The sequence below is a fragment of the Phycomyces blakesleeanus genome (genome assembly GCF_001638985.1).
Source record: "Phycomyces blakesleeanus NRRL 1555(-) unplaced genomic scaffold PHYBLscaffold_27, whole genome shotgun sequence".
In the NCBI taxonomy this organism is placed as follows: domain Eukaryota; kingdom Fungi; phylum Mucoromycota; class Mucoromycetes; order Mucorales; family Phycomycetaceae; genus Phycomyces; species Phycomyces blakesleeanus.
Window position 1 is genome coordinate 361,679 of NW_017265160.1, and position 27,327 is coordinate 389,005.

The window sequence follows — 27,327 nt, forward strand, 5'->3', positions numbered from 1 at the left end:
AGAAGGATTGTCAAATATGAAATGATACCCATTGAATCTATTACTCTTCCCGTTTTCCTCATAAGCACACAGTTGCAATCACACTTTGAAAAGTCCAGTCTTATTAATTAGAGATGTGAATTGCCTTGGTGACCAATACACGTATCAGATTTGATTTGATTTGATCTGATCTGATTTGATTTAATTTGGTTTGATCTGATTTGATTTGATTTGATTTGATTTGATTTGATTTGATTTGATTTGATTTGATTTGAATTGAATTGAATTGGTTTGATTTGAATTGGTTTGGCTAGATTTGCTTTCATATATATATATATATATATTATTTGAAATGACACGAAATGACATGAAATGATATGTTATATGTGTCATTGTATGTAGATATTGCAGACAGAGTTTGAATAAGATCTTTTCCGATGCATTCAGTCTCCTATATAATAATAGGGAATGGCAGAAATATTTATTTATTTTTTGAAACAAAAAGGATAAAAGAAAAATTCAAAAGACAGAATGACAATATAGTGCATAAATGCTACTCCGTGCACGTACCAACTTTTGAAGAGCAGGTCTAGGCCCAGATTCATTACCATGAAACACATCATACATAGAGAAAACAAACAAGAATATAACATACAAAGACGCTGAGGAGATCTTATTGCTATTGGTCTAGAGCCAAACAACACAATATCCAAATCTGTAACTGCAAAAAAATAATAATAGGTTCAGGTAATTGAATTTAGACTTTGGCTTTCTGATATGTACATAATATAACTGTGGATACACTCACAACACACAACACATAACACAACCGTCTTTTTGTGACGAGTTTTGGTGTGACATGTATGGTTGAACAAAACAAAAAAAAACAGGTCTTTACTCGTCCCACTTTTGTACGATGGTACTTGGAATCTCTGACTTGTAATGACACGTTTTTATTTTTTATTTCTATTGTTTTGTACACGCATTCCCTCTATAAATATTTATAAATCAATCAATAAAGTATGCCATTTTCCAAAATAATCTTATTCTTGTTCTTTTGAGAGGGACCACGTCTTTATTACTAACCAGATATGACGTCAATACATTAGCCCATAAACACATTAACACATTAACATAGTTTTATTATTAATCCTATTGATTCTCTCTCTATATATTTTTTTATTGTATTGTATATTTATATATAAAAGGTTTGATTTGTCAAAAGAAAATATACGAATAAAGAAAGTGTGAATTGATTGTCTATTTATTTATTTATTTATTAATGAAATATAATAATTAATTTATGTACAAGAATATTTACAAGAGGGGCTCTTCTTTAAAGAAGTATAATTTATATATATATATATAGCTGCTAGACAATGGTTTCGTAGGCAGGAGATGCGATGACTGGGAAGGAGGCGGGTGAACGCAAAGCAGTTCCGTACGAGGGTACCCGAGAAAGGTTTGTCCAATCATTACAGACTCCTTCTACTAGGGCCTGGATGCATGGCAATTGTGAGATTTCTTCATAAACAGGCAGACTATCCAATTCTTCGGGAACCTCCGGAGAAATAATGACAGGGATCGCAGCTCTTAATTCTATTGAATTGAATTGTTTTTTTTTTTTTTTTTTTTAAAAAAAAACATTTAATATAAAATTACTATAGAAAAAATAAAATCGATTGCTTACCAGATACATGTCCATCAGAATTCATGAGAGACACGGTGAACTTGAGCTTGTGCTTGACTTGTATCAATTCACTGACAGTATCGCACTGGATTTGCTCAGACGAAGCAGTGTCGATCTTTTCGGTCTTGACCCATCTTCCGGACTGCGGCATCGGAAAATGGTCATCCCGACAGTATCGGATAATACGACTCTCAGCCTTATGGTGGCCTTTAGAGCGGAAGGAAGTATATTCTTTTAGGAGACAGAGTACCGACAGAACCCGTATGGTATTTGTGAGGGGTGAAATCGAAAAGGTAACAGGGATCTGGTCACTGGCCCCATACACTTTGCTGGGAACGCTAATGTCATACATAATCTTGTTTGCCCACACATTCGAGATCACAACAGACTGGGCCAGCATAAACGAAGGCCGCAATCGACGGGAGATGTGGAGATATCGGCTGGTGGCGTAGTTGATCAAAAAAGTCGACCGCTCAATGATGGCCTTGAAACGGTAGGTTACTGAGCCAAGGCTGTGATGAATTGACTCGGGCAAGTGACCAGGAAGAGCCAACTCAAATTCCCTAAAAAAGAAAAATAAAATTTTAGTTTTTGTGATTTTTAACTTTATTGTTGGGATTCAACATATTCCTGTTTGTTGTAAATGTATGTACGTATAACAATAATAAAGGTCGATGCTATTTACTTACCATCGATGTTGTCCTTCAAGAGAATGTGATTTTCCAGTCAAGGGAAGTAAGGACCAGTCTTGTTGAATGAGTGTGATTTCTTCTCTGTAGGGACGTTGAATTGATCCATTGCCTGTTTATAATAGAAATCAATTAGTTTAATGACACTCATGTCTTATATAGATAGAAGATCTAATGCAACAAATGAATAAATACTATGTATTCTATATACCTTCAGACCAATGAACCTTTGCTGTTCCAGTGAATGATAGTCGAATTGCTTTGATTTTTGTTGGTTCTTGACAGTTTAAAAAGACAGATCCATGCAGTAGCACACCAGCAGATTCTTCAGTCGAACCGTTCATAAGGATTTCGTCTGTCTCGAGATCAATGTGGAACTCTGGTGAATGAATGAATTGAGCAGGCATTGTTATCGTTGTTGGTAATTTTGATATCGTTGTTGGTGTTGGTGTTGGTGTTTGCGGTATCGTACTGAGGATTTGTTTTTATGTGTGTATATATATATATATATATTGATATATATATGGTCGCGCGTGTCTGAATAAATTAATGGTTTTGAATTTTGATTTTTTATAGAAAAAACAAACAAACAAAAAAGACAAAAGAGCAAAAAGGACTTCTTTAAAATCAATGGTTATAAAGAATAGGTGAAGACGAAGAAGAAGATGGAGAAGAAGAGGAAAAAAAGGTGGCGATTATATATATATATATATATATATTTTAAAGAAAAAGGGGTTGAATTGAGAGGGGTTATTTATATACAAACCGCAAGATCCTAATTTTTATTTTGTCCGACCCGAAAAAAAAATGTTATACATTCAGCCACCTTACTTTGCCTTGTGTACTATTTTCTCTCTATTTTCCTTTGACATTGAACCTGTTTTATACATACAATATATACATACATGCATATATTTCATTGGGAGTAATTTGTACATGGTCTACTAAAAAAGGAAATATCTACTCTATATAATCGCTAAAAATGGATTTACAGTTGTTTTATTTTTATTATTATTATTATTATTTACGGGAAAACATTATTGCTGCTAGAAAGGGCGGTAATCATTACTCAGCTGAAAGGATGGATAAACTTAAACCTTTAGTGGTTTCATGTGATATTATTGTCTTTTATATATGTATATATAAAAATAATAAGAGAAAAGATGAAATTTGTTTCAAAAATTGAAATAAAGATAAAGACAATCATAAAGATGTATATAAAAAAATATTAATAATAGTAATGAAATATTGAGGTAGATAGGAAAAAAGAAAAGAAAAAAGAAATGGGTTTTTGTATTGACAGTTGAAAAATAAAAATAATAAAAAAAAGAGAGATATTGGGTGAGTGAAATGTGAGAGTGTGCAAGTGAGAGGAGTATGTGAGTGAATAAGTAAAGAAGTGTATAGAAAGAGAATGAATAGGGAAAAATAAATAATTATAATGATAATAGTAATAATGATAACAATGATAATATAGAAAGTCAACTTTCTACATCTTATTCTTCTTCTTATTCTTCCTCTTCCTCTTCCTTTTCGCCTTCTTTTTATCTTATGAAGACACTTCACACATCTCTGTGTCTTGGTCTTGTGTAGTAGTTGTGCGTTGAGAGAGCATCATATGCCAGGCATAGTGAGGAAGTCGCATCATATTCTGGACCATCATTGCCTCGTAGTCAGTCTCTGGATCCAAAGGGTCTGTACTCTCCCAGAGTTCCTCAAATTGGGCGTCTGGTGATTCATCTACAGATCTAATCCAGATTTCTTCCCTCAACTTCTTGTGCTGTCGTACACAAAAATCATGATTGTGCATAGTGAAGATTGATTAATTAATAAATCATCAAAATAATAACAGTAGCAGTAATCTTCATATCTATATTTGAATACAAACCCTTTCTCGGTCTTCTTCCATACGACGCAAGATGTCATCTTTTGAAAACCCGTCACCAGTTGTATGAGAACTATGTTTACAAAAAAAAAGACAAAGACAAAAGATATTCAGGTATAAGAGCTACAAACTACAAACTACACACACACACTATACTCCTTTATACTCATTTATACACGTAGTCTACGCACATATACACATACACACACACACACACACACACACACACACACACACGTACATATACATATGTGTAGCTTCTAAAGTTACCCCCAATACACCCACCCGTATGAAAAAGAAAAGAAAAGAAAAGAAAAAAAAAAGTCACTTTTACCTTGTTTCTCGACCCAATAATGGTTTCTCTGCTTGCTCAATCTCGTTAATCTCAAATATTCTCTTTTGTTTCCAATGATTAAGAATCTATTACAATTCAGTCTGTCAATAGATCCAATCCGAATTTTTTTTACACATTACACACTTTACATTGAATACATTAATCACATTGCATATCTATTTCTTATTATTTAAAACTATTGAAAAAATAATAATAATATCTTACCTTGCGCATGTTTGGTAGATTAACAACGCCCTTGGGATCACTTGGGACAACTGCCTGCACAATCCTACCGAGGTCTTGGCGAGTAAGGTCTACATATCCTGTAAAGCGTGATTTCAGACTGGCTGAGAAGATGGCGTCGAGTACGTAAACGATGTTTAAGCGAGCGTTTATTGACGCCTACATAGAAGAATAAGAAAAAAAAAAGAAAAAAAAGAGAGAACGATATGTAGGTGTACACATATACAGATGTGTAAGTTTTTATATATAGATAAGTTTTATGTATTTTTTTTTTGTATATGTATTTTTGTATATGTATTTCTTGTAGGCATATATTTTGTATGTGTAAATAGATAGATATAGATATAGATATAGATATGTGCGTTTGTGGGTGTGCTTGTATATACGTTTATGTGTGCGTAGATTTTATATATAGGTATATAGATATACACATAGAGATGTATATATGCATGTATATAAAATAAAATAAATAAGAGTCGCCGTCGAGTAGGCGCCAAAGACAGAAGAAGAAAATGTAAAAAAATAAATAAATAAAGCATAGAATATATGATAGAATTACAAAAGGTGTATTATTTTCTTTTCTTTTCTTTTTCTTTTTTTTAGCTGTTTTGGTCTATACTTTATACACTGTATCAAAGCAAGAGAAAGGGCGTGCTTGCTTATAAACAAGAAGTGCCACAAAGAAAAAGATCTATAGTCCTTGTGCGCACACACCCTCTTCTTGTTCTGATGCCAGTGATTACATCTTCTTTTGTTGATTTTCGTTTATATACATATATACATATATACATATTTATATATTTATATATTTTTATATATATTTATATATAGATATAGATATATATATATATATATATATGGATAAATGTATATACATGCGTGTGTTGTATGTTGTATGTTGTGTGTGTGTGTGTGTGTACGTGTGCATGTGAGAGTAAAGGAGTAACAATTGTTGCTCTTTATACTGTTTGTTAAAGAAGCAGTAGCCTCTTTAAAATAATAAAAGAATTATGGTAATAATAGCAATAGTAATAGAAATAATAGTAATAATAATATTAAGAGAAATCAAAAGCTAAATTTCATAAAAGTTGTGTATATGTACATGAAAAATAATGACAAGAAAGTTATGTTGTTTCAATTATAATAAATCTGCCCTACCATTACCAAATACACTCTACCAATCTATCCCATATCACCTCACCTCATCTCGCTTTACTAAATTCTACTTCACCTTTTCTTAACCCAACCTCACTTCATTTTACCTTACTCTACCCAAAATGTACACATGCACACAAGCATAGACGTACACACGCACCTATGCACGTACATACACATATACACATATACACACGCACATACAATGTAATAAAAATATAGAAAAAAGCTTTATCAAAGCACTCCAACATCACCACCATATGATTAAAGAAGATAATAATAATAATAAAATAGAGAGAGAGAGAGCGAGAGATATAAAAGAAGAAAATGTAGAAGAAGTAGTAGTAGGAAAGGGAGTAATAGAGATAAAGAAAAAAAAAACAAAGAAATGAAATGAATTTGTCCGAGGATGACAATTACCTGTTCGAGTTCTTCAATCAGACAACTGTAGAGATCCTCTGACAGTCGTCGATGGCGCATGGCATAACTTGCGACTTTGTATATTGATTGCTGTGATGCATTGAGCTTGTTAAGTAATGACAGGAAAACCAGGCGACATTCAAAAGGGTCAGAATCTTCGGCCATGATGAAGGATAAAAGTAAGAGTGTGAAAAATTAAATTAAATTAAATAAAATAAAATAAAATAAAAAATGAAATCAAATGACAACAACAGGGTCTAGGATAAGAAGAGTGCGAATGACGTGACGGCTTCTCTACACTTGTCTTTTTATTTTTAGTTTTAATACGTAAACTCTCTCGCTCTCTCTCATTCATTCTTTCTCATTCTTATACTTGATTACAGTATCGTTATAATATAATATCAATTGAAACATATTGCTATTCCTGCGCATAATATAAACCAGCTATTACGTAAAAATAATATCATTATGTCTATTAAAAAGACCAAAGAGAAAGAAGTATTTGCGTATATATATTTTACAATAAAACTACTCCATGAGGGTGCATGTTCTGCTATAAAAAGAGAAAAAAAGTGAATTGCATAAAGTCTGATGACTGGCCTAGGATCCTCTTCCTCCCCCTCTCTTTCCTTACCCAATTATTCTCTATATTCATTTTCCAAAAAAAAAGCAAACCAGAAAACCTTTTCTGTATAACTATTTTCGAAAAAAAATGCAACTTGTCGTTCTTCGTTACATGCTCGATATCTACAATAGCCTAAGAAATGGCGATTGCGGAACTCTTATAATCTTCAGACGTTTATTACTAAAGCCACGCATCGTCTTACCTATAGAAGCTCTCGATGATGAGCTCAAACAAGTCCTGGACGATAAATCATGGTCCATAATGCACCATATCCTCGAAATGGCAAAGCAAGATCCAAGCTTTGATACTCTTTGGAGACTATTTGCTGAGCATTTGGATGTTATGTCTTCCCTCTACGGTATGCTGCCAGAATCCACCATCTCCGAATGTGTTTCTTCCATGCTACACCACGAGGAATGGGTCTCTGACAGTAAAAAAAGAAAGGAATGTTCAGAGCTTCTTCTCAAAAGCGGCTTCCTTTATGTCGACGCTATCAATAACCAATGGCGAGACGAGCGTATATGGGTTAATCATGGTTGAGTATCTTTTCTTTTCTTCTTCTTCTTTTAAGCGTACAGAAAAGAAAAGAAACCGAGCTTATTTTGATGTTTATGTATCTGTCAGTTATTGAAGAAGCCTATAAGCAAGAGATCCGTAGTGCTATGGCTCATGATGAAAGTTACGAAAACTTTCTTGTAGTGTTCCGTGAGCCTAGGAGCTGGGAATACGAAGAGTGGGGGAGTAGCTACAAAGCCATGATGTCTTGGGTATCGTACTATCGACGAGAAGCATTTGGTCGTGTATCTGATCTACTACAGGGACTACACAATCATCGTGGTAAGAAGGAGCGAGACTTTATTATATATACATACATACATATATATGTTTCTCTTGCCTTGTAATATATTTAAACATATACATTTACTGACTGTGAGACACGAAATACGTGTTTTTATAGAAAATAAAAAAGAGGAGTATGATTCATACGAAGATTATGTCCAAAATGGATTTCTCAGAGAAGGCAGACAAGAACTTGTGGATAATGAATTTGAACATTGTCAAATAGAACGTCGAATGCGTAGAATGAGGCTGTAATTAATAATAGTGATAAGAAAGATACAAATGTAACTATCTTTAATTTACGCCAATCCCATTAATGACAGTTTTTACACATCTACTCTTTATTTCTTTGTATATATATATATATATATATATATGAAACAAGGGCAATATAAATGCACAGCCCTAAATTTCATATATTTAATTAAACAAAGTCTGTATTTGTTTGTATAGTATGTGTTTCCAAACTATTCTTTCCAGTGTAGTCATTTAGTCTGATCACCTAAACCTAAATACATCGTGAGAATATGTACTCCAAAAAGAACACAAATCATTATATGTATATATATATGGGTGTGTATTGTTTATAGACAAGCTTTAATATAAATAATAGACCAGTATTTAGCGAATTATAGTCTTGGATATCTAGACATAAAGGTGTGCAATTAGCTCATTACTATTAACAATGTTTGAAATAAAGAAATCTTGAATCAGATTCTTATAGAGTAAATAATAGCACACAAAGACACTTGGTACCAGTAGACAACAAGAAACCCACTTCAGTAAAAAAGAAAGAAAGAAAAGGATATTAAATGTATATATGTGTATAGATATTTAGAAATAAATACAATAAAGAAAGCTACCCATAATACACTTTAATGACAGGTGTCTGTGCTGGTGTTTTTATCTTTTATATTTTCTTAATTTAAAAAGATACAAGCACTGAATTTCCTGCCTCATTTCCAGATGGTAAAGTGACATCAAATGGTTGTACAGGCTGTTGTGGCCACTGTACATCAATGTGAACAGACGCAATGGTCTGGCTGGGATCCGCAACAGAAAGATCCCATTGGCGAGTAGAGACGCTAATTGTAGGCTGCAGTATTAAAACGATCGGACGGTCAACAGTAATAGATACAGTCTTTGATATATAGCTGCCCGAACTCCAGAAAGCAAGAACCCAGAAATCAGGCGTGTAGGCACCGCGTACTTCGGCTGTGCCGGTATTATTCTGGACCAAAACAAAGCCTGGAATAAGAGGTACATAGTCTGGCTCAACATCAATCTGGACAAGATACGCCTGAAGATTGGTAGTCGTAGGCGTAAATAAAGCCATGGTCTGAGTGTCATTCGATATACCCAAGGTAGACCAGTTGCCTTGCTTAGGTGCAGTGTTAATCTGGAGCTCGTCTGCAATCAGGGTGTAACCAATACGATCATGCCACACAGACATATGCTCGTTGGCTTTGACCGAGACAGAGACAGTAGAGCCATCAGCAACAGCCTGCCGGTTGATGTAGACCGGCCCGTTCAATCGACGCTGATCAAGTGTGGTAGTAACGTTCTGTGGATCGGGACGGACATTGTTTAGCTGGACGGCATAGCCCTGGGGAAAGAACACAAAAGTCTTTTGCCAGGAGAGCTTGTGCGTCATTGGGTTTGTGTAATTCATTACAGCTATGCCAATATCACCGTGAGTCGCACCACCAACAAATGACTCGACACCCGTCCATTGGGTTAGATTACACTCCAAGGGAGTCTTTCCCACATCAACAGTTGTGCCCGGCACAAGGTTCCAGTCCCAGCTGGCAAATACGTCTACATATTCCTCTCCGGTTCGATAGGTATAAATAGCTCCGTCGCTCAAATGAAAACCATATGGGTTCTGGCTATTGTTACACTCGCCATTGGTAGTACGCTTAGAGTACATCTTGAGTGTAACGATTGCCTGACGCGTGCGGTGAACAAGATAATCGGATGAGTAAAAGTGACGGGTACCTAGCAACGGTCCTCGGTTGGGGCTGTTGGTAGTGTTGGTCCTTAGGCGATCCACAATGTCCACAAGTGCCGGTTGATGGGGCCATCCGGTCGTGGCCTCCGTAATTTGACTTATGTTGATCGCCACTCCCCCGCTAGCCTGCTGGCTGCTAACCGGAAATGAGACCATCCGTCCGATAGTGCTATAGTCCCACCAAAGGGTCTGGTTAGGATGCCCCACAATCATCCACTCGGTACCTTCCAGAAGGATCTCGAAAGCTGATTGGGTGTCTAGAGAAGGGGCAAATGCGGTATCTGCTGTCTGAAGAAAGATCCGCAAAACACTATTGATAAAATCTTTTCCGTAGTTTCCGGTATACAGTTGTCCGAAATGCTGAAGGAAAGAGCCATCTTGTTTGATGCCGTCTTGGTTGGACGGTGTGATGGAGAGCTGCTTGTAAAAGTAGTCAAGCGCTCGGGTCATTAAGGTCAGGTTGTTTGTCAAGAGGGCCTCTGCCATCCCAATGGACGACACATCAAGCATATTTGATCCAGTCATGTAGCCGATGGAAAAGATAAAGTCGTCCACCTTGTCAAACGATCTCTTTGTCACACTTGTGCAGTTCCCCAGCTGTGTGCCTGTCAAATTAGGCTTGAGTAGTAGACACGCATTGCTAATTATTCTAGGCATAAGAATCATCTATTGGGTTGATTGTCAGCAAGTGTCATTTATGTAGTAAAAAACAAAATAAAAAAAAAGACTCTCCCTGTTCTTCTTTAAAAATAAAATGATCAAGAGATTTCTTACTTGTCCAAACCAGTTTGTACTCCAGAAACCAGGTGTGCCGCAAGGACATGTATTGTTACTCAGCCCGCCCATGTCAATACACGAATCTGGAACGTAGTTGTTACTAAACCAATAGTCCATAGCCAGAGAGGATTTTTCAAGGAGAGTATTGTCTGACTGGTTGACATACCACAGACTTGCCATTGTAACTTTATATAGATACATACAATGTTGTAAAGACAAAATACATAAATAATGATGATGAGAAATGCCTATTGTTTCAGGGATATTTTCTTTTTATGTTAAATATGTCTCACCAATGCGTTGGAAGTGATATTGGGCTGGCCAGTTGGCTCGTCTAATTGTGATATTTGTGATATATATATTTAAAGAAATAAATACACGGTAATTGCATTGCATTGCATTGCATTGAATTGTATTGTATTGATATAGAATCCTAACCTTCCATCGCAGCCAGTAGAGTAGTCAATGTCTGGCCATGTGCCTTGAGATGTCAAGTTATTGATCCTAAAACAAGATGAATAATAGTAATAATGATAGTAAAAACAAAGAACCAATGAACCAATGAATATTGCTTTTTTTGCAGCATAATGCATAGCATGTACAAGAGACCTTACCAAGTATTAGGCACAGTGGATGCTAATGCTGTCTGGACAGTATTCTGATTCTTGCGATCGAGAAATATTGACATGTCTTGGGCTGAGCTAGTTTGACTGTAGACAAGTCGAACCAAGGAGGTCAATAGTCCAGCAAAGAACAATATCCGCATTATTCAAGACAAGTAAAAGAAGAAGAAGAAGAAGAAAGAAATAAGGCGAGGAAAACAAGATCTTTTAAAAGGTAAAAGGAAGAAAGAAAGAATAGCAACTGATTGTATTTATACATACCTTTAGTGCCAGAGTTAATATTATGATTATGATTATTATAAGCATAATAATCATTTAGTTTAGTTTAGTTTAGTTTGGGTTGGGTTGGGTTGGGTTGGGTTGGGTTTCTTTGATTGACATTTTACCTCAGCCTCCTTTGAGTCCCCCCCTTTTTTCTTTCCCTCTTTGAATGAATATATATAGTTTCGCTGTGATTTTTTGTTTTTTGTTTTTTGTTTTAAAAAGACCAAAAATAATTCACTCTATATTTATATTTATAAAATAGATAAATATATACCAATTTCCCCCTTTTGTCGTCTTTCTTTTTTGTGTATGTGTGTACCTCCTTGTGTCCTATATAGGTTAATTGGAAGATACCTATACTATTGTTGGTATGCAAGGGACACTATAGGTTTACTAGGTTGAATATACATATATATATACATATACAAAATAGCCAATTATCGATCATACTCGAGATTGTGATTCTCAGCTGTGTCTTGTATAATTTTCATTATAATTTTCATTATATGTATCGTATTTATATATATATATATATATTTGGTGGAAAAAGGTTAAAATAAAGGCCAAGATGAAAGCGAAAGTGAGGGTGAAGGTGAGAAGGAGGGGGAGTAAAGGAGGGTGAATATAAGGTCTATAGCATGGGGAATTGGGAGGGGATATTGATGTGATTGTAAGATCAAGATAAGATATCTAATTAGAATCCAGGCTCAGATGGTAAAAGCTTGACGATTCCATAACTGGCACCTGCTGCAACAGCTCCAATCAAGAGGGTTTGGATAGCACCCGTAAATGCACCATCAGGGTTGACCAACTTGCTCTTCACATAGCCAAATATCAACAATGTCAAGGAGGTCACGGCCACTGACACATACAGAGCCATCATTGCATCTTCCAAGAACAGATAGGGCAGTAATGGAATCAGGCCTCCCACAAAATAAGAGATACCGATTGTAAGTGCCGAGATCTTTAGACACACATAAAGTATTTGAATAAATAAATACACCATAGTCGCATAATAGCATCATACATCATCTGCTCTTTACCCGATTCACCGCGCCCGCCACCAAAAAACAAAAAAAAAAGAAACTTACCCAACTGCGACGAGGATCTGGCATCTCCATGTTCAGTTCAAACTTCATCATAAAATCAACAAACTTTTCAGGATCACTCTTGAGCTTGTCAATCAAAGGCTGGAGTGTTTCACGATCAAGACCATAGGGCTCCAAAATCTCCACAATTTCATCTTCCTCGTCTTGGGGACATTCCTCCACCTCACGCTCTTCCCGAAGGCGTTCGGTCCGGTAATGGTCGATTTCTGATCGAGCAGCAAGATATCCACCGAGACCCATCGAAATAGCACCACTTTATACAAGTATAGACAGCACTGTATTAGTCATCAAGTAGACATTTGACACACGGATACATTTATCTATTTATAATCTTGATATTGATCTTGATATTCATTATATCTGTACTAGATTTACCTCACAAGTTCTACAGATAAATTAGATTGTCAGTTTCTCTGATCCAAAGCAACACCAAAAACAAGAAGAAAACTTGTATATCTTTAAAATAATATTTTACCTGCTGCACCACCATAAATAACAAGCTTGGAGTTACCAAGGGAAGACAGACCAGCAGCCAAAGCAAATGGTACAGTGAGACCATCTATAAACACACACACACATATATATATATATATTTGTTCAAAAGAATAATAAAATGATCAGGATACATTTATATACTCTTGTCTTGTTTATTTGCAAGAATTCTTTACTTCTTGTATTTTTTTATTTTTATTTTTTTATTTTTTTTTACCTGACAAGCCAATGATAGTATCACGGACGATCTCAGCAGATTCAAAGTGCTGTTCGAGATGCTGGTAAGGTGCATACTCATGAGAATGGCGGCGACGAAGCTTGTTGATGATTGAAGTCATTAGTAAAGGAAGAAGACAGTGAGGAATGTCAAGTTGATCAAGAAGAAAGTCTTTATTTTGCCGAAATAATAATAATTGTTATTATTATAATAATTATATATAATTATAATATATATGATCGGGTTTTCTTTTCTTTTTTTTCTTTTTTTTTGTACGTGTGTTCACTGCATGTAAAGATATGAATTCATCTCCTTTTTGAACAACCGCGAGTCAATTTCATTTCCTTTGTCTCATAGTAAACATAAAAAGAAATGTGCATCTTCAATATAAGAACTGTCGTTAAGATGAACTTGGGCTACAAGGTTAGCCAGCTGATAAAAGTGCTGTTTCTGGTTTTGCTTTATTTAAAGGACAGGCTTGGAATAAACTAGTGCTTGGTCTTTGATTATGTTATGAGCCATAGTGGCCACTGAGAACCAAGACTCGAATTTTAGCTTTTAGTGATACGTAAAATAGGCATAGATTTTTATGTGATTGTAACAATTTTCTGCGAGACAACAGCTTGTGGTGGTACTGCACACTTGAGAGGCGGGATTTTTGTGGCCATTCCAATCCCTCCCCCCCTTCCGCCCTTTCTCTCCCTCTCTTTCCCAGTTTCCGACAGTGTTTTCCATTCTTTACAGATATTTCTGTAGCTGTTACTACTGTTACTGCTGTTACTCACACTTTGTACAGTGCTCTACAAAACATTCTTCTTATTCTTCCAATTTTGATCCTTTAATTTTGCCCACACAAGAAAGGCCTTGATTCAGCAGACAATTAAATACTTGTGTCTTCTAAGAAGCTTATACGCCTGACAAAATAAAACAGCGTCACTTTCCCATAAATACACCTCTTTTTTTTTACCACACCTTATTTGGTTGTCTCTTTTGCAGAACCTTTTCTTACAAAAAGAAAGAACAAAAACCATAGTGAACATAGCACCATGCTTATATATTTTAGGAAGATATTTCTAGCTATCATACTAGAGCTTATACGCTCTAACCAGAGAGATCACCGTCAGATTTCTAGTCTCAAATAAACTACACGTCAACTGAATCAGATTAAACCTTTTCATTTTCTTTTAGAAAATTATGTATATATATATATGTATGTATATATATTAAAGCAAAATCTAACACATTGTGACAACCTCGAGGTCTAATCAAAGCATTGAGTCTATTTGACATACTTATTACAATAGTATAAAAATATTCTACATTTCCCAACTTTTTTTTTCTTTATCACGTCTTGTAGAAATCTAGTGTGGCAGCTGGAACCATCTTCTTGGAATTGGAACATGGTGTCATGTTCATAATTTAACTTTATATACCAGGGGATTCCACAAAAAAATATTAAGAATAAGGTTGTGTGGTCAAATTAAAGAAATACGGAAAAGAGGTGCGTGTCTGGGTAAAGTGACTCTATTTTATGATGTTGGAGTAGTATATATGTAAAAATAAGCCTTTAATTTACATTGCAGGAAATGACAGGATTTATAACTCTGGATTCGTAGAAAATATACGCGCACAATTCCCTTTTTTTTTACTTGTCGGAGTTATAAATTATGCCATTTTTTACAGTGCCTTGTACTTGTAAAAAAAAACTTAAGAACAGTCCATTTTAGGTATGTGATACAATCAACGTGTTTGCTGATCGGTGGACCACTGCAAAGGGAAAGAATATCTGAATTTACAAGTCACACTCCTTTTCCTCCCTCCCTTCCTTCTATCCTTTTTTTTTATAAAAGAAAAATGGCAAGCCAATATTTGTTTGGTTTGTGAGTTTGTGTGCATTGTGCAGTCAAAAGGAATATACTTCCAAAAAAGGAAACTATGCTATTAACCATACACAAAATGTGAAAAACTCAGTTTATTTTATATATTACAATATTGACGTTCTTGATGTGTACAAGAAAACTCAACCTTTGATACACAAACATACGTACATTGTCTGCATATGTGATTGATACTTTAATAATATAAAGGCAGCTTGTTTTCTAAAGCAATAACAGGAACATAAACTTGGCATTAAAAATTATGTAATTTAATTCAAATTAATTGGATAGAGATGTGTGCTTTTGTGTTAAAAGACAAAGTGTAGATAGCCAAGATTTAGCTGTATCTTGTAGTTTCTTGTTTGTGTTATTTCAAGTGAAATAGATATGTGGATAAACAGTAAAGAGCCATTTAATCTCGTCATTTTGCGTACCCTTTCTTTGTAAAGATGATACGGTCCAGTTGTTTATTTGTTTGATTGCTAATGCACCTAGCAGATGTGTAATGCATGTAATCGAAATTGAAAGGATAACTGTTGTAGTCTTGTTACTTTTGGGGGTTAATATAAATATATTTGTATTTATAGTGATTGAATTGGGCGGTGCTTTGTCAACGCACAACAGTAACAGTAACAGTAACAGCAACGGCAACGACAATAATAATAAGAATAAATTATTATTTTTATATATAAAATCAGACACTGATTTACCCATGTTCATTGTTTCACTTGGCACCCCAGCCAACTTAAATATCAATTCATTTATTCTCAGGTAAAATTATCCTGTAAATACTATACAATAAATTTACGTATAAAAATAAAAAAATAAATAAATATTATATTTTATATATACACACTACACATCATCTACATTATACATATATGTATATGTATGTATAATGTATCTATTAAAAATATATATATATATAAAATAAAAATGAATTATATACATACAAAATTGTGTACCTGATTAAAAAATATTAAATATTAAAATATAGAATGCTTGATAGTAATAATTAATGGTAATAAATTAATTTTGTTAAAAGTATATATGCCAATTGAAATACAACACACTTGATTGAATCGAATTGAATATTCATCTGTATTTTCATAGAAGTAGCGCTGTCAAATATATCGAAAAATCTAAAAGAGAAGGGGAAAGTGACATCCCACTTGCTTACGTTGACCGGGTGGCTTGTGGCAGGCGAGTTTTTTTTTTCTTGGTTGGACCCAAACCAAAACCATCTTTTTTTTCTCTCTTCTTTGAGCACTACTTCCCTATCATCTCGTAATCCGCTCCAATTCATCTTATTACCGAAATCCACGCCTTCAAACAACATATAAACGTTGAAAACACCAACGTCTATTTGCTCATCTCATCTCATCTAAAGTCTATTAACTCTTGCTGATTCAGTCACCCCTGTTTTTTTATTACCGTCTTCTTATTCCTCATTTTCCCTTCTTCATTCTCTTATTCACTCACCTGCACCTTCTTCTATCAAACGTCACGCCCATCTTATGACCATTGCCCCCCTCTCACTCCCCTTTTAACATTTACTAGACCTCTAATTTCTCATTTTTTCCCTTCATCTCTCTTTCTCTTACTCTGTGTATATATATATATCATAAAAAAACCCCCTTTTTTTCTCCTTTCTCTTTCTTTTGTATACAGCATGAACATAACTATCTCCGACAGACGCCGTTCTGGCAAGCGAACGACTCTTACTTCACCTGTTTCGACAATGCCAACAACTCGCTGGCCAACAACAACAACAACGACGACAGCAACATCAGTAGCAAAAGAACCCGAGTCACGACAAACCGAGGGAGACGACAGGAAGTCGGGATGGACCGATGTCGGGGTCAGCAAAAAAGCTACTACACCAACCACGAGTGGGTTTGGGCCGTTTGTAAATACCGACCACGACCCATTTGCAGGCATGAAGCAATGCGTCGATTATCAACAGGAAATCGAACGACTCAAAACACTAGTACCTAAAGTTGAAGCCAAAAAACGACCATCGTCACGCCCTCTTTCTGCAGGTGCCTGGAACGAAAACACCAGCAGCAGTCCTCGACCGACTGGAAAATCCACGTCGTCAAAGGGCAACGTATCTGTCCGACGATCTTCACCCACCGCGCGCCCAATGTCTTCTCTCGGAATATCTTCGCGTACTCTTGACGATAACTCAATGGGAACGGAGCGCGTCCGATCCGCCACTGCCCCTCACTCACCCGTGTCTTCTAAAAGCAGCACACCCACGATTTCACCCACTCCAAGCCACTCCAACATTAGCGACGGCAGTATTAAAGGCATTGACGAAACATCTGTGTCAATCTCAAAAGCAGTAGTAGCGGCGGTAAATACATTGGTAGATACATCAGTAAAAAAATCAGAAGCAGAGTCAGAAGCAGAATCAAAAGCAACCACAACGTCATCAACATCATCATCAGTTTCAGCAGCACCATCACAATCACAATCACAATCACAATCACAAACAGAACCCAGAAATCCTATTACTGAAGAAGAAAAGGCTCGTTTCTTAGAATTTGTTCGTAGTTGGACTGGTGGTTGGAAAGGTGGATGGGAAGAAGAGAGTGTGAAAAAGACTGCTGGTTCATTGTGGGCAGAGCAGTCACCATGGGACTTTACTCCCGATCGCCAGCGAGCCCATCAACCTGACCCAATGACTAACTCTCAGCCATTAATGGATGAACTCTACTGGCATTCTTCTGCTGCTCAAATTGTGCTTGCCCCAGTACACAGACCAGTGCAAACATCTGTAGCTCCAAGACACACCTATCAAAATGACCTTTGGCGAAACAGTCTTTCACTACATGCAGCAAACTCGGCAGCAGCGATGCGCCCTTATTTCCACCCTAAAGCCCAATATCAACAACCAGGATATACCACTTAAAGGCACAAACACACAAACACGATCTCACAATATCACAATGACTTACTCGCTCGCCACTCACCCACTCGCACTCGCACTAGCACTCACATTCACACCAACATTCACGATCACCAAAAAAGAAAAAGCAAACACTTCATTTCACAACTATATTTCATCTCCCACTACTACTTTGCACCCTTATTAACCAATCTCTATCTACCCACCTCTTCGCCTACCTATACTTTTTTTTTATATTCTCTTATTCTATTTTACTTTATTTTACCTTACCTTATTTTATTTTTCTATACACAATTTACAAACAAATACAACCCAACACAATAAACCCTCCCTCTCCTCCTCCTTCTCATAATCATTCTCCTTTTCTTTATCTTCCTACTCTTCCTACTCCTCTTCATCCTATTCCTCATCTTCCTTCTCCTTCTCTCATCTTCCCCCCTCCCCCTTTTTTTTGATAAGTAAAATCAATCACTCACTTATTTACACTCCACTTGATGATCAAACCGACAAAAAAAAATCAAATCAAATCAAATACATATATATATAATTACCCATGTTCCAAACAAAACACCCACAATAACAACAACAAAAAAGACCGCATTATTCCCTTATTAAATGTCATCTAAGAACTGTTTGTGACTGAACTAAAAGAAGTAATCAGCTCATTTTCAAGCAGTGAGTTTATTTATTTAGTTGTTTTTGAATAAAGTCATTGCAAATATTTTACTTCTTTTAGGCAACTCTAGATCATTATGATTACAATTCTTTTAATACAAAACAAAATCTCATGAGACTTCCCTCCTTCATTTTCCTTTCCTCTTTATTCAACCAACTAACCAAGGAATAAAAAGAATAAGAAAGAAAGGCTTGTTCTGAATCAAGACCGAAAGTACCGAATGTCCTAGATGGAATGAGAACAACAATTGACTCAATATACCAATATGATTCAAAGTGTGTTCAAATTGAACACGTTAACCATACATATATTCCTCTAATTACTGTTTTTCACGCCAGAACATGTATGGCAGTTATTTCTTTTACAAGGCAGTTTTATTTGTCTATACACAGTCACACTTCACAATGACCAGCAATACTAGGAATCTCTTGATGACCTCAAGGCTTATGAGAGGAAGTTATAAAAGGAAGGAATGAAACGAAGCAAAATTACAGATAGGATGTTAGAAAAAGTGAGCTTGATAAACCCAATTGTAGAAGGGGGTATGGACAGAGAAGACGTCACTAATATACGTAAAGGGCCCAGTAGGCTTTCCACAATATATAAATATTTTGCATCATCATCAACAGATTAGAAAAATAGGATAAAATTAAAAATCATATAAATTTATACCCCCTCAATTCATGACGTATTTCATCATTTACTCTCTATTTCTCCCTTTAAAGAAGCTATTTTTTTACATATGTTCTTTTGCTACTAAACTAATGCACTTTCAATATCGCCAGTATCACCAATCATAATGATCAATCATTAAGTAAAGAGAAAACGCACTAAACTAAACTCAAAAACTCACACTCTTGATTATGCTTAACTTTGGCCGTAAATTGCCAAACTAAATAGAAAGCGCCTTTTGTTATTTCTATTGTCATTGTCACTTTTTTTTGCACCCACACACAACACACGTCTTGCACCTTTGTACCAAAAGTACCCAACATGTTTCTCAATATCCTTCCTAAAGGGTGACAACAGAAGCCGGGGTAGCTTGGATATCTTGAGCCCAAAGCAATATTATTATTATTATTATTTTGCTCTTTTCCCCGAAAATACGCACCAAGAACAGGTGTAATAAGCAAACGGCTTTTTTAAAGTAAAGAGGCCAGTAATATCAGGGCATTCAAAGCCATTAATATCAGTGCCATTCAAGCAAACTGCCTGAGACTCTGCTAGTCGAGAGTATAGGCTCAGGCGCAATAAATAATTACACTACCAAGCCCACAGAATGGCCAAAATTTACAAAATCAAATGTTCTGTACACAGCAGCTTAATCTAAAAGCAAAACAGACAGACTGCCACTGGTATTGATCGAAATACAATCTCTACTGTCAACATGCCTTGTTTTTTATTAAAAAAAAATATAGCTTAAAAGCTGTCTTTTATCAATCAATAAAGCAGTGAAATAGTATTTATGTCTCAAAGCATAAGTATCTTTAACCAAATAGGAGATAAGTAACTACGAGATAATGAGACTTTGTTAAAGTATCTCCGTGTCAAGACACTTATTAAAAACATTTGGCAGAATGAGAAAAAAACTTAGAAACTAATTAAATATACGCTATCACATACCTCACTAACTCCCGTTAACAGTGTTTATTTTCCCAAAAATTCATTTCGCTTTACTTCACTTTGGACAACTGATCAGAACTGTTCGGTTGGATTTAGCTTAGATGAACATGTAAGAATATATATGCATTAGCATCCTCAAGAGTGAATATATTTTTCTTTGTTAGTTGAGTTATGGAAAGAGAATTATCTATAAAGAAAATATCATCTATTCATTTCTGAGTACCTATCCATCTCATTGATAATAGACTTTAGAAGGTTCAGATAATATCCTGTCCTTCTTTCTTTCTTTCTTTCTTTCTTTCTTTCTTCATATTGGGACAGTGTATTTCTGGTAGATAAATCACATTGAGTTTTCATGAAACTGTAAGTAGTATTATGAAAAAAAAAATTCTACAAAGATTCGGTCCAAACTTTCTGCTACTTTAGTTACAGTAGCTGAAAATTTTCATCAATGTAATTTAATAAAGGAAATCCTTGTGCTCCTCTCTAAGAATGCAATGTCGATCTTTTTTTCGAAAATGCTTTCAGGATTATTGTAATGACATTTGACTCACCTCTGGGCTACACGAGTATAAGTACCTAGTTCTCTCACCGTAGCAAAAGCACCGAAGCATTTGCTAAACAATAAATAAATAAATAAATAAATAAAACTAGTCTCCTTATTATCAAAGTAAACTGTATATTGTCGCTTTTTATTCTTTTATCATCATTTGGATGGCTTGCAGGAATAGAATATATCTCTAGGCGTTTATTCATAAAAGAATTAGCAAGAGGATTTATTGTTTCGATAGCAAACAACCTTTTGTCAATAATAACATCAATTGGCTCAATTCTATTCTTAATAAAAACATGCCCTTGTCCACCTTTGTAAAAAAATGTATATCCATTTTGAATCTGCTGTACGTAAAATAAATATGAACAAGAAAAAGAAAGCAATAAAGATGATTCCTTTTTGTAACAACCAATTTGTGTAGACAGATCGAAAATAATATTGATCAAAAATGAAACAAAGGCTAGGGTGTTAAGCTCTATTATTGGATTAGAGTTCATTTCATTGGATAAGCTCATCCAGGCCTTTGTTTCATCTGATTAATCTTTCCAATCTGCCCATACCAACTTTACTTTTGTCGATATTTTGCAAATTGCTCATTTGATTGGCTAAATTTGCTGTGACTTGTAGAAAAGTATTTACAAAATCGTTTCCGGTGAGAATGAAAAGGCGGCGGCTGAATTTGTGTGCAAATACCAAAATTCAAACCTTAAAAATTTGAACCAAAAAAAAAAAGAAAAAAAGAAAAACGAATATTGAAGACCATAGTGGGTAGGATAGTAATATAAGTTCAAGATGGATCTTAGGTTGCTTGGTAAATATTAGCTCATTCCATAAATTTATTCTGGTATAATTACATAAGCTTTTTGAAATTTAAGCTAGATTTTTTTTTGATAACTATGTTTATATTTTACTATTTTCTACGGTGCTTAATTCAATTGAGCAAGTTTTACCTGTTTATAAGAGCAAATTAAAGGCAGCGTAGTTTCTTGTACATAATACCTTCACTTGAAAAATCCCTGGCGTCTGAAACAATATCGTAAAGCATGTTGTTCAGGACTTTCTCTCGTTATTATTTTGTAGCAGGAATTGACAATGGTTAAAATCTTTGAAAATTCTTAAGATGTGACCACAAATTGTGCTTGACATAATAAAAAAGAAGGTACAGAATACATCATAACCTCTTCAGATATATTATATGCACCATTCTTTGAAAGTTGGTTACTAACAATAATTTTCAGACTATCATTTGTCGATGGTATTATTTTAAACCAACCTTTTCTCCACACTTCTTTTCTTTTCTTTATCTGTAAGTCCTTGACCTATTCTTGTAGGATATATTCTTGCTATAGATATATATATTAGATGTTGAATCATTTTAAACCCTATATATCATTAGGTTTAAATTTTCCAAAGAAAAAAATACAGGCAAGATCACCTACCTTCAAGTGTAAAAGAGATGGAGTTTTTTCCAAATAAAATTCAGTCTACTATTTATTTTGAATATGTTCCTGAGTTGGTATTTGTACAGCAGGAGCTGCATAGCCCCATTTTTTTTTAGGGAACATGAAGCATTTTAGGCTCTCCTATTTCATCTATATCTTTGTTCCAGTCTTCCTATTGACTATTGAACTTACAACAAAGAGTACCCCCCCTTTGTCTATTTTATGATCGGTTGCACCACAGCCACAACTCAACATGCATCAATTTGGGATTTAAATCCCGAAAAGTAAAACAGAAATTTACGCCACGTTTTTATACAACTCTTGTTATTCCTTATACAGTTAGCGCAACACTAAATGGCGGCCTTTGTTTTTCCAAAGAGCGGAAACCGTTTTCTTAAAGGGCGGTTACTGTTTTCTTAAAAGGCACTCTTCGATCTTCAGCAGATGTTTCTTACAGCTGCTTGTGCCATTTTATTAGCAGCAATCTTACGGGAACGACGTTTCCTGGTGGGGTATGACATTTATATCTAACCAGCCTAATCAATTGTGACTACATTTCCGGGTCCTGGTGACTTTCTCTAATCCTTCAGGGCAAAATGGTGTGTTCTGAAAAAACACAATATATTAATTGTACGTATTAGCTTTACTACTTTTCCCCGCACTTTGTATTTATCTATCTCTCCCCAGAGATCTATCTCTTCTTCTTTTAGGAAGTACGACCCATTTTTGGTCAGTTTAATAATAAAATACTGTCTCATACGAAAAACAAATCCTGTATATTGAATTAATAGAAGTTTGCGTCCTGAATTTAGACTTGACAATAAAAAAAATTGGTCACAAATACATTATATCAATAGCAAGCTATGTAGAAGATCATAAGTTGTCGTCATTATAATGCGACGCAATATTGTTAAAAACTTTACTATTTATTGACCTGTTACGCATATCATGCCTTTCTCTTTCTTTCACCTACCTATATTCCCAGAGTTTGAGAGCACCAGCTGGTAAGTAATCCCCACTGCCTCTTTTTTTTTGCAAAGCACAGCAAAATTTTTATACCAATATTCTGTATCCTTAGGGACCAGATATAATCGAAATGTTGACTCCCACCACGAAATGGTGTCCCCCTAGAATTAGCGTACCAAAAAAACAAAAAGCCAATAAGGTCTAATTCACTCAAAGAATTAAACGATGCTGTTTACTAAAAAAGAAATTAAACGAAGAGCAAACATGTCCTGCCTATGAATGGTTAAGAAGTACACTTCTGGATTACTTGACGCTTTTCAAATGGGGTTATCTACCTCTTACCGATCAGCTAGAAGGTGACATGATGAGACGTGTATGGAGGTTTATCGATACAGTTTTTTATGATTCTAAGATCACGTGTAGAGGGTGTATACAGGATGTGCTTCCAGCCTAATTTTATTTGGTTATATACTTATTGTTTTTCTCTTGCATAATTAAGAGCTAAAATGCCAAGCAGATCATCATCAGCTAATATAAATACAAACAGAACCTTGGTCGGAATGGAAAGAATGGAGCGAAAGGCAATGGGTAGAAAACTGGATTTAGTTTTTTACCGCCAACTTTTTGAATACGGATGTTATGAATGTGGTAGAAGAGAGTACCAAGCAAAGAAGCTCCTTCATGGCTCTAAAATTGCAAAAGTATTGAAAGATATGCTGTATTCATTATATCAAAGAACTCCTGGTTCCCTACGTGAATTAGCCCTTGCTGGACTTTTACTTTTTGGTAAGTAAAATTATAGACATACTTTACACTTTTTTTTGCTGATATCTTTTTTATCTTGTACTATGTGACTCACCAGTTGGGCGTGTCTGTAGTATCAGCCATAAAAGAAATCTTGATTTAGCAGAAGAAACAGATGCTATTTGTACTGCATTGTTGCCAATATTAGCAGCTGTTTACAAGTCAATAGTAATGATGGAAAACACCAACAAGCTTGCAAAGCAAAAGCTGGTGGATATTGACCTTGACCTTGACCTTGACATTGATCAGTGCAAGACAATTTCCTAGCTTTACAAGTGAAGGATGTGAGAGAAAAAGAAAAAGAATGAGTGATTCTACTGAAGAATAACTTGGTCACCATGCAAAATAAGGTCAAATGTAATCAATTTCAAACCAAAGAGGATTTATCAACAAGAATCACTGAGGATTGCAATAATTTTCCTCCAGGACATCTTCGAGCATTTTCATAGCACTTGGTAGACATATTTGAAGATTGCTTAAAAGGCAATCCTATCTAATAAAATGTCACAAACAATTGTAAAAAAAAAATATCTACTGAGGACCGAAGAGACCGCCCTTTGAGAAAACAGTAGCCGCCCTTTGGAAAAAAAAATCCGTCTAGAGAATGTAAAAGTCCGCCTTTTCATGTAAAACCCCGCCATTTAATATTGCGCAAACTGTACACAAACTGTCGACCTATATAATACAATGATTATAAATTTTGAGCCACTTAGTTTATGTAAGAGATGTATAGATCTTTTTATTTAGCGTAGAGTGTGACTATGCTGTTATTTCGTTGTTTCCTGTGATAATTCTTCTTGTGCACTTAAATCAATAGTTTCCCACTCATCTTGCAGGGATTCTTCTAACTTCTTCAGGGTTGTTGGCTGGCAATGCCTTGGGCGTACAAAGTGGTCAAAAATATTCCAGGTGTTCTCGATTCTAATAAATAGAGACTTTTAAGGACACTCGAAAACACGTATGTTGAGGGCTTTCTATTTTATCCATCATCTTTATAATAAACACCTTGTGTAATGTGGCGTTATTTTTTTAAAAAATAAATAAATAAATAAAAAGCAGTAATTTTAATAGGGTCCTTGTGTGGCAGTATGTGTATGTGTATCATATAATTACACACACTTTTTTTTGCAGCATTATATATATATATATATTACTATTCAGACAGACAAAACGACCAATGTTTCTCAAGGTAGACTCTTGACATCGTTATCAATTATCAACTTCTTTGTAGCCTTTGTCTTTGTAGGAAGTTATCTGCGTGCTACTTGTGATCTAGGATTTTTCTATATATAATATATATTGTTTTTCCTGTTATTATTATTTTGGAAGAATAAATAAATGGGTAAACTGGGATTCATTATTTCAAATCACAGTCTTCTACTTTCATTTTTCAGTCCATTCTTTCTTTCTTTTTTATATATATATTTTGGTGGAGCCACATTAATCTGTATTAGGAAATGGCTGTACAAATTCAACACAGGTGTTTCGAGTTTTAGTTGTATAAAGCTCCGTGATCAGTACTCTAAAATATGAATACCGATCATCTCTACTTTGTAATATCTATGAAAATTTGATGTCGCTTTCTTACGATGTTTTGAATGTTTTGGGATCTCTATGGAGTTCAATATTTGCCTTTTCCATTGAGCGAGTCCAGTATTTCACAGAGCTGGTCGTATTAGACATCTTAGACACTAAAGCGAATTGCTCTCATCTTTGTAATCTCATGCCAGACATTCTCATCAAGAGACATTCCACCTTTGTGTATTTTTATAACATTTATAGTCTATTAATTGAAGACTTGTTATATTTTCCGAGAGGCGACTTGTTTCTTATTCTTCTTCTTTTTCTTCTTTAGTGTGTAAATGTGAAAGATGAATGTTTGCAGGCTTAAAGAATAGGAAAAACGAAATTAGATAACGTGTCAAGAAGAACAGTCGGGGGTTAAACCATGAAATCAGGTTTCCTAATGTTCTGCATATGATCAGCTCGCTACAATCAGACCTTTATATTAATTTTTGCTTATGTATGTATATTTATATGTATATACTTATGCAGTTATTGATTTGGGAACAAATTAGATAGTATAGGTTAATATTGACCTATTAAATACTATAGATGTAAATCCAGCCAAAGTAGAACGAAGGAACAAACACACAGGAAACACAGGTATAACTATAACTAAAATTATATATATAATTTAAAAGGTCAAACAGACAAACAAACCGTATGTACCTATAGTTTAGATTATTTAGAGATCTGTATTTGTTCTCACGATAATAAAATAAAAGCACATGCAAAGGGGCGTAAGATATAAGCTGAATTGGCTGTGTAAAGTATTGCAAATTGATTTGTAAGAGAACCACGTTTTGCTTATTCACAAATTTGTTATTAGGCACTTATATTATATCTAATATATTTTACCAAGTCTGGCATTTGCTGTAATTATGACAAAAACAAAAACAAAAATAAAACAAGGCACTTTTTTTCTTCTTCTTCTTTTACTCTGTCAGATTTAGCTTCGAATTTCATCATATATTATGTATTGTATGTATATATACATATCTATATTTCTCTTTATATATACAGAGTAAACACTACATACTACATACTGCCTACATACGTACATAATTTACACACTGTTGTATTAAGCAAACTTATGTAATTTTTATATCATTTTGGTCAGTTTTGCAAAATTCAACATTTATTATATACACAAAAAAAGCCACCCAAAACAAGTACTTGTTAATAATACAAAAAAATACAAAAAAAAAGAGGGTTCTGGACAGAGCTTCGAAATTGGAAGGGTAGTGGAACCACTGATGAGGCTGCAGTGTCTTCTTTTTTTTTTTTCCTTAATTTAAAACGAAATTTCTCTTTTTTGTTTTTAGCTGTCCTACCCTTTTTCCTTTCTCTTCCTTTCTTTCGTATTTTTTCAAGTTTTATCTATTAGAAGACGGTCTACAAAAGAAGTAGACTTTTTTTTTCTTTCTATCTTATATCCACTTTAGATATCTTTAGTCTTCCTTATCGATTGCTATATTGATATCTTTGGAGACCATAGAAGAAAAAAAAGGATATAGATATATATATATACATACATACACACATAGAATATATAA

At 34.8% G+C, this 27,327-nt stretch overlaps 9 protein-coding genes across 9 annotated transcripts; 2 read left to right on the top strand and 7 right to left on the bottom strand.

Annotated features, from left to right (window-relative positions):
* Positions 1 to 107: 107 nt before the first annotated feature.
* On the bottom strand, positions 108 to 305 carry PHYBLDRAFT_117905 (hypothetical protein; the record flags this gene model as incomplete). The annotated part of the gene is made up of 1 exon (XM_018428603.1): positions 108 to 305. The coding sequence occupies one exon, from the start codon at positions 303 to 305 to the stop codon at positions 108 to 110; it is 198 nt and encodes a 65-aa protein (XP_018285938.1).
* A 1,046-nt stretch (positions 306 to 1,351) lies between these two features.
* On the bottom strand, positions 1,352 to 2,765 carry PHYBLDRAFT_68268 (hypothetical protein; the record flags this gene model as incomplete). Its single annotated transcript, XM_018441919.1, has 4 exons — positions 1,352 to 1,578; positions 1,670 to 2,232; positions 2,359 to 2,470; positions 2,570 to 2,765. 4 exons carry the CDS (start codon positions 2,763 to 2,765, stop codon positions 1,352 to 1,354), a joined length of 1,098 nt encoding a protein of 365 aa, XP_018285939.1.
* Positions 2,766 to 3,907: 1,142 nt separating this feature from the next.
* PHYBLDRAFT_23306 (hypothetical protein) lies at positions 3,908 to 6,560 on the bottom strand (the record flags this gene model as incomplete). The annotated part of the gene is made up of 5 exons (XM_018439803.1): positions 3,908 to 4,138; positions 4,247 to 4,316; positions 4,578 to 4,663; positions 4,803 to 4,979; positions 6,396 to 6,560. 5 exons carry the CDS (start codon positions 6,558 to 6,560, stop codon positions 3,908 to 3,910), a joined length of 729 nt encoding a protein of 242 aa, XP_018285940.1.
* A 547-nt stretch (positions 6,561 to 7,107) lies between these two features.
* On the top strand, positions 7,108 to 8,115 carry PHYBLDRAFT_68270 (hypothetical protein; the record flags this gene model as incomplete). The annotated part of the gene is made up of 3 exons (XM_018441920.1): positions 7,108 to 7,545; positions 7,599 to 7,857; positions 7,979 to 8,115. The coding sequence occupies 3 exons, from the start codon at positions 7,108 to 7,110 to the stop codon at positions 8,113 to 8,115; spliced, it is 834 nt and encodes a 277-aa protein (XP_018285941.1).
* Positions 8,116 to 8,682: 567 nt separating this feature from the next.
* On the bottom strand, positions 8,683 to 11,414 carry PHYBLDRAFT_79099 (polysaccharide lyase family 8 protein; the record flags this gene model as incomplete). Its single annotated transcript, XM_018443427.1, has 5 exons — positions 8,683 to 10,537; positions 10,646 to 10,833; positions 10,942 to 10,982; positions 11,087 to 11,152; positions 11,263 to 11,414. 5 exons carry the CDS (start codon positions 11,412 to 11,414, stop codon positions 8,786 to 8,788), a joined length of 2,199 nt encoding a protein of 732 aa, XP_018285942.1. The 3' UTR covers positions 8,683 to 8,785.
* A 595-nt stretch (positions 11,415 to 12,009) lies between these two features.
* Positions 12,010 to 13,481, bottom strand: PHYBLDRAFT_40485 (hypothetical protein). Its single transcript, XM_018440144.1, has 5 exons — positions 13,354 to 13,481; positions 13,120 to 13,203; positions 13,020 to 13,029; positions 12,627 to 12,897; positions 12,010 to 12,499 (listed from the first exon to the last, which is right to left on the bottom strand). The coding sequence occupies exons 1-5, from the start codon at positions 13,472 to 13,474 to the stop codon at positions 12,230 to 12,232; spliced, it is 756 nt and encodes a 251-aa protein (XP_018285943.1). The 5' UTR covers positions 13,475 to 13,481; the 3' UTR covers positions 12,010 to 12,229.
* Positions 13,482 to 19,687: 6,206 nt separating this feature from the next.
* Positions 19,688 to 22,041, bottom strand: PHYBLDRAFT_68274 (hypothetical protein; the record flags this gene model as incomplete). Its single annotated transcript, XM_018441921.1, has 6 exons — positions 19,688 to 19,870; positions 19,928 to 20,083; positions 20,444 to 20,447; positions 20,998 to 21,060; positions 21,566 to 21,701; positions 21,996 to 22,041. The coding sequence occupies 6 exons, from the start codon at positions 22,039 to 22,041 to the stop codon at positions 19,688 to 19,690; spliced, it is 588 nt and encodes a 195-aa protein (XP_018285944.1).
* Positions 22,042 to 23,910: 1,869 nt separating this feature from the next.
* On the top strand, positions 23,911 to 24,475 carry PHYBLDRAFT_150991 (hypothetical protein; the record flags this gene model as incomplete). Its single annotated transcript, XM_018432586.1, has 2 exons — positions 23,911 to 24,190; positions 24,267 to 24,475. The coding sequence occupies 2 exons, from the start codon at positions 23,911 to 23,913 to the stop codon at positions 24,473 to 24,475; spliced, it is 489 nt and encodes a 162-aa protein (XP_018285945.1).
* Positions 24,476 to 25,648: 1,173 nt separating this feature from the next.
* PHYBLDRAFT_150992 (hypothetical protein) lies at positions 25,649 to 25,891 on the bottom strand (the record flags this gene model as incomplete). The annotated part of the gene is made up of 2 exons (XM_018432587.1): positions 25,649 to 25,730; positions 25,797 to 25,891. The coding sequence occupies 2 exons, from the start codon at positions 25,889 to 25,891 to the stop codon at positions 25,649 to 25,651; spliced, it is 177 nt and encodes a 58-aa protein (XP_018285946.1).
* Positions 25,892 to 27,327: the final 1,436 nt, after the last annotated feature.

Excerpts from the sequence above, each read along its gene's own strand:
- PHYBLDRAFT_40485 (XM_018440144.1), bottom strand. The coding sequence starts at position 13,474 with ATGACTTCAATCATCAACAAGCTTCGTCGCCGCCATTCTCATGAGTAT. Across the intron at positions 13,204-13,353 it reads TACTATCATTGGCTTGTCAG|ATGGTCTCACTGTACCATTT; the intron begins GTAAAAAAAAAT and ends GTGTGTTTATAG. Across the intron at positions 12,500-12,626 it reads CAGATCCTCGTCGCAGTTGG|ATCTCGGCACTTACAATCGG; the intron begins GTAAGTTTCTTT and ends GTGTGTCTAAAG.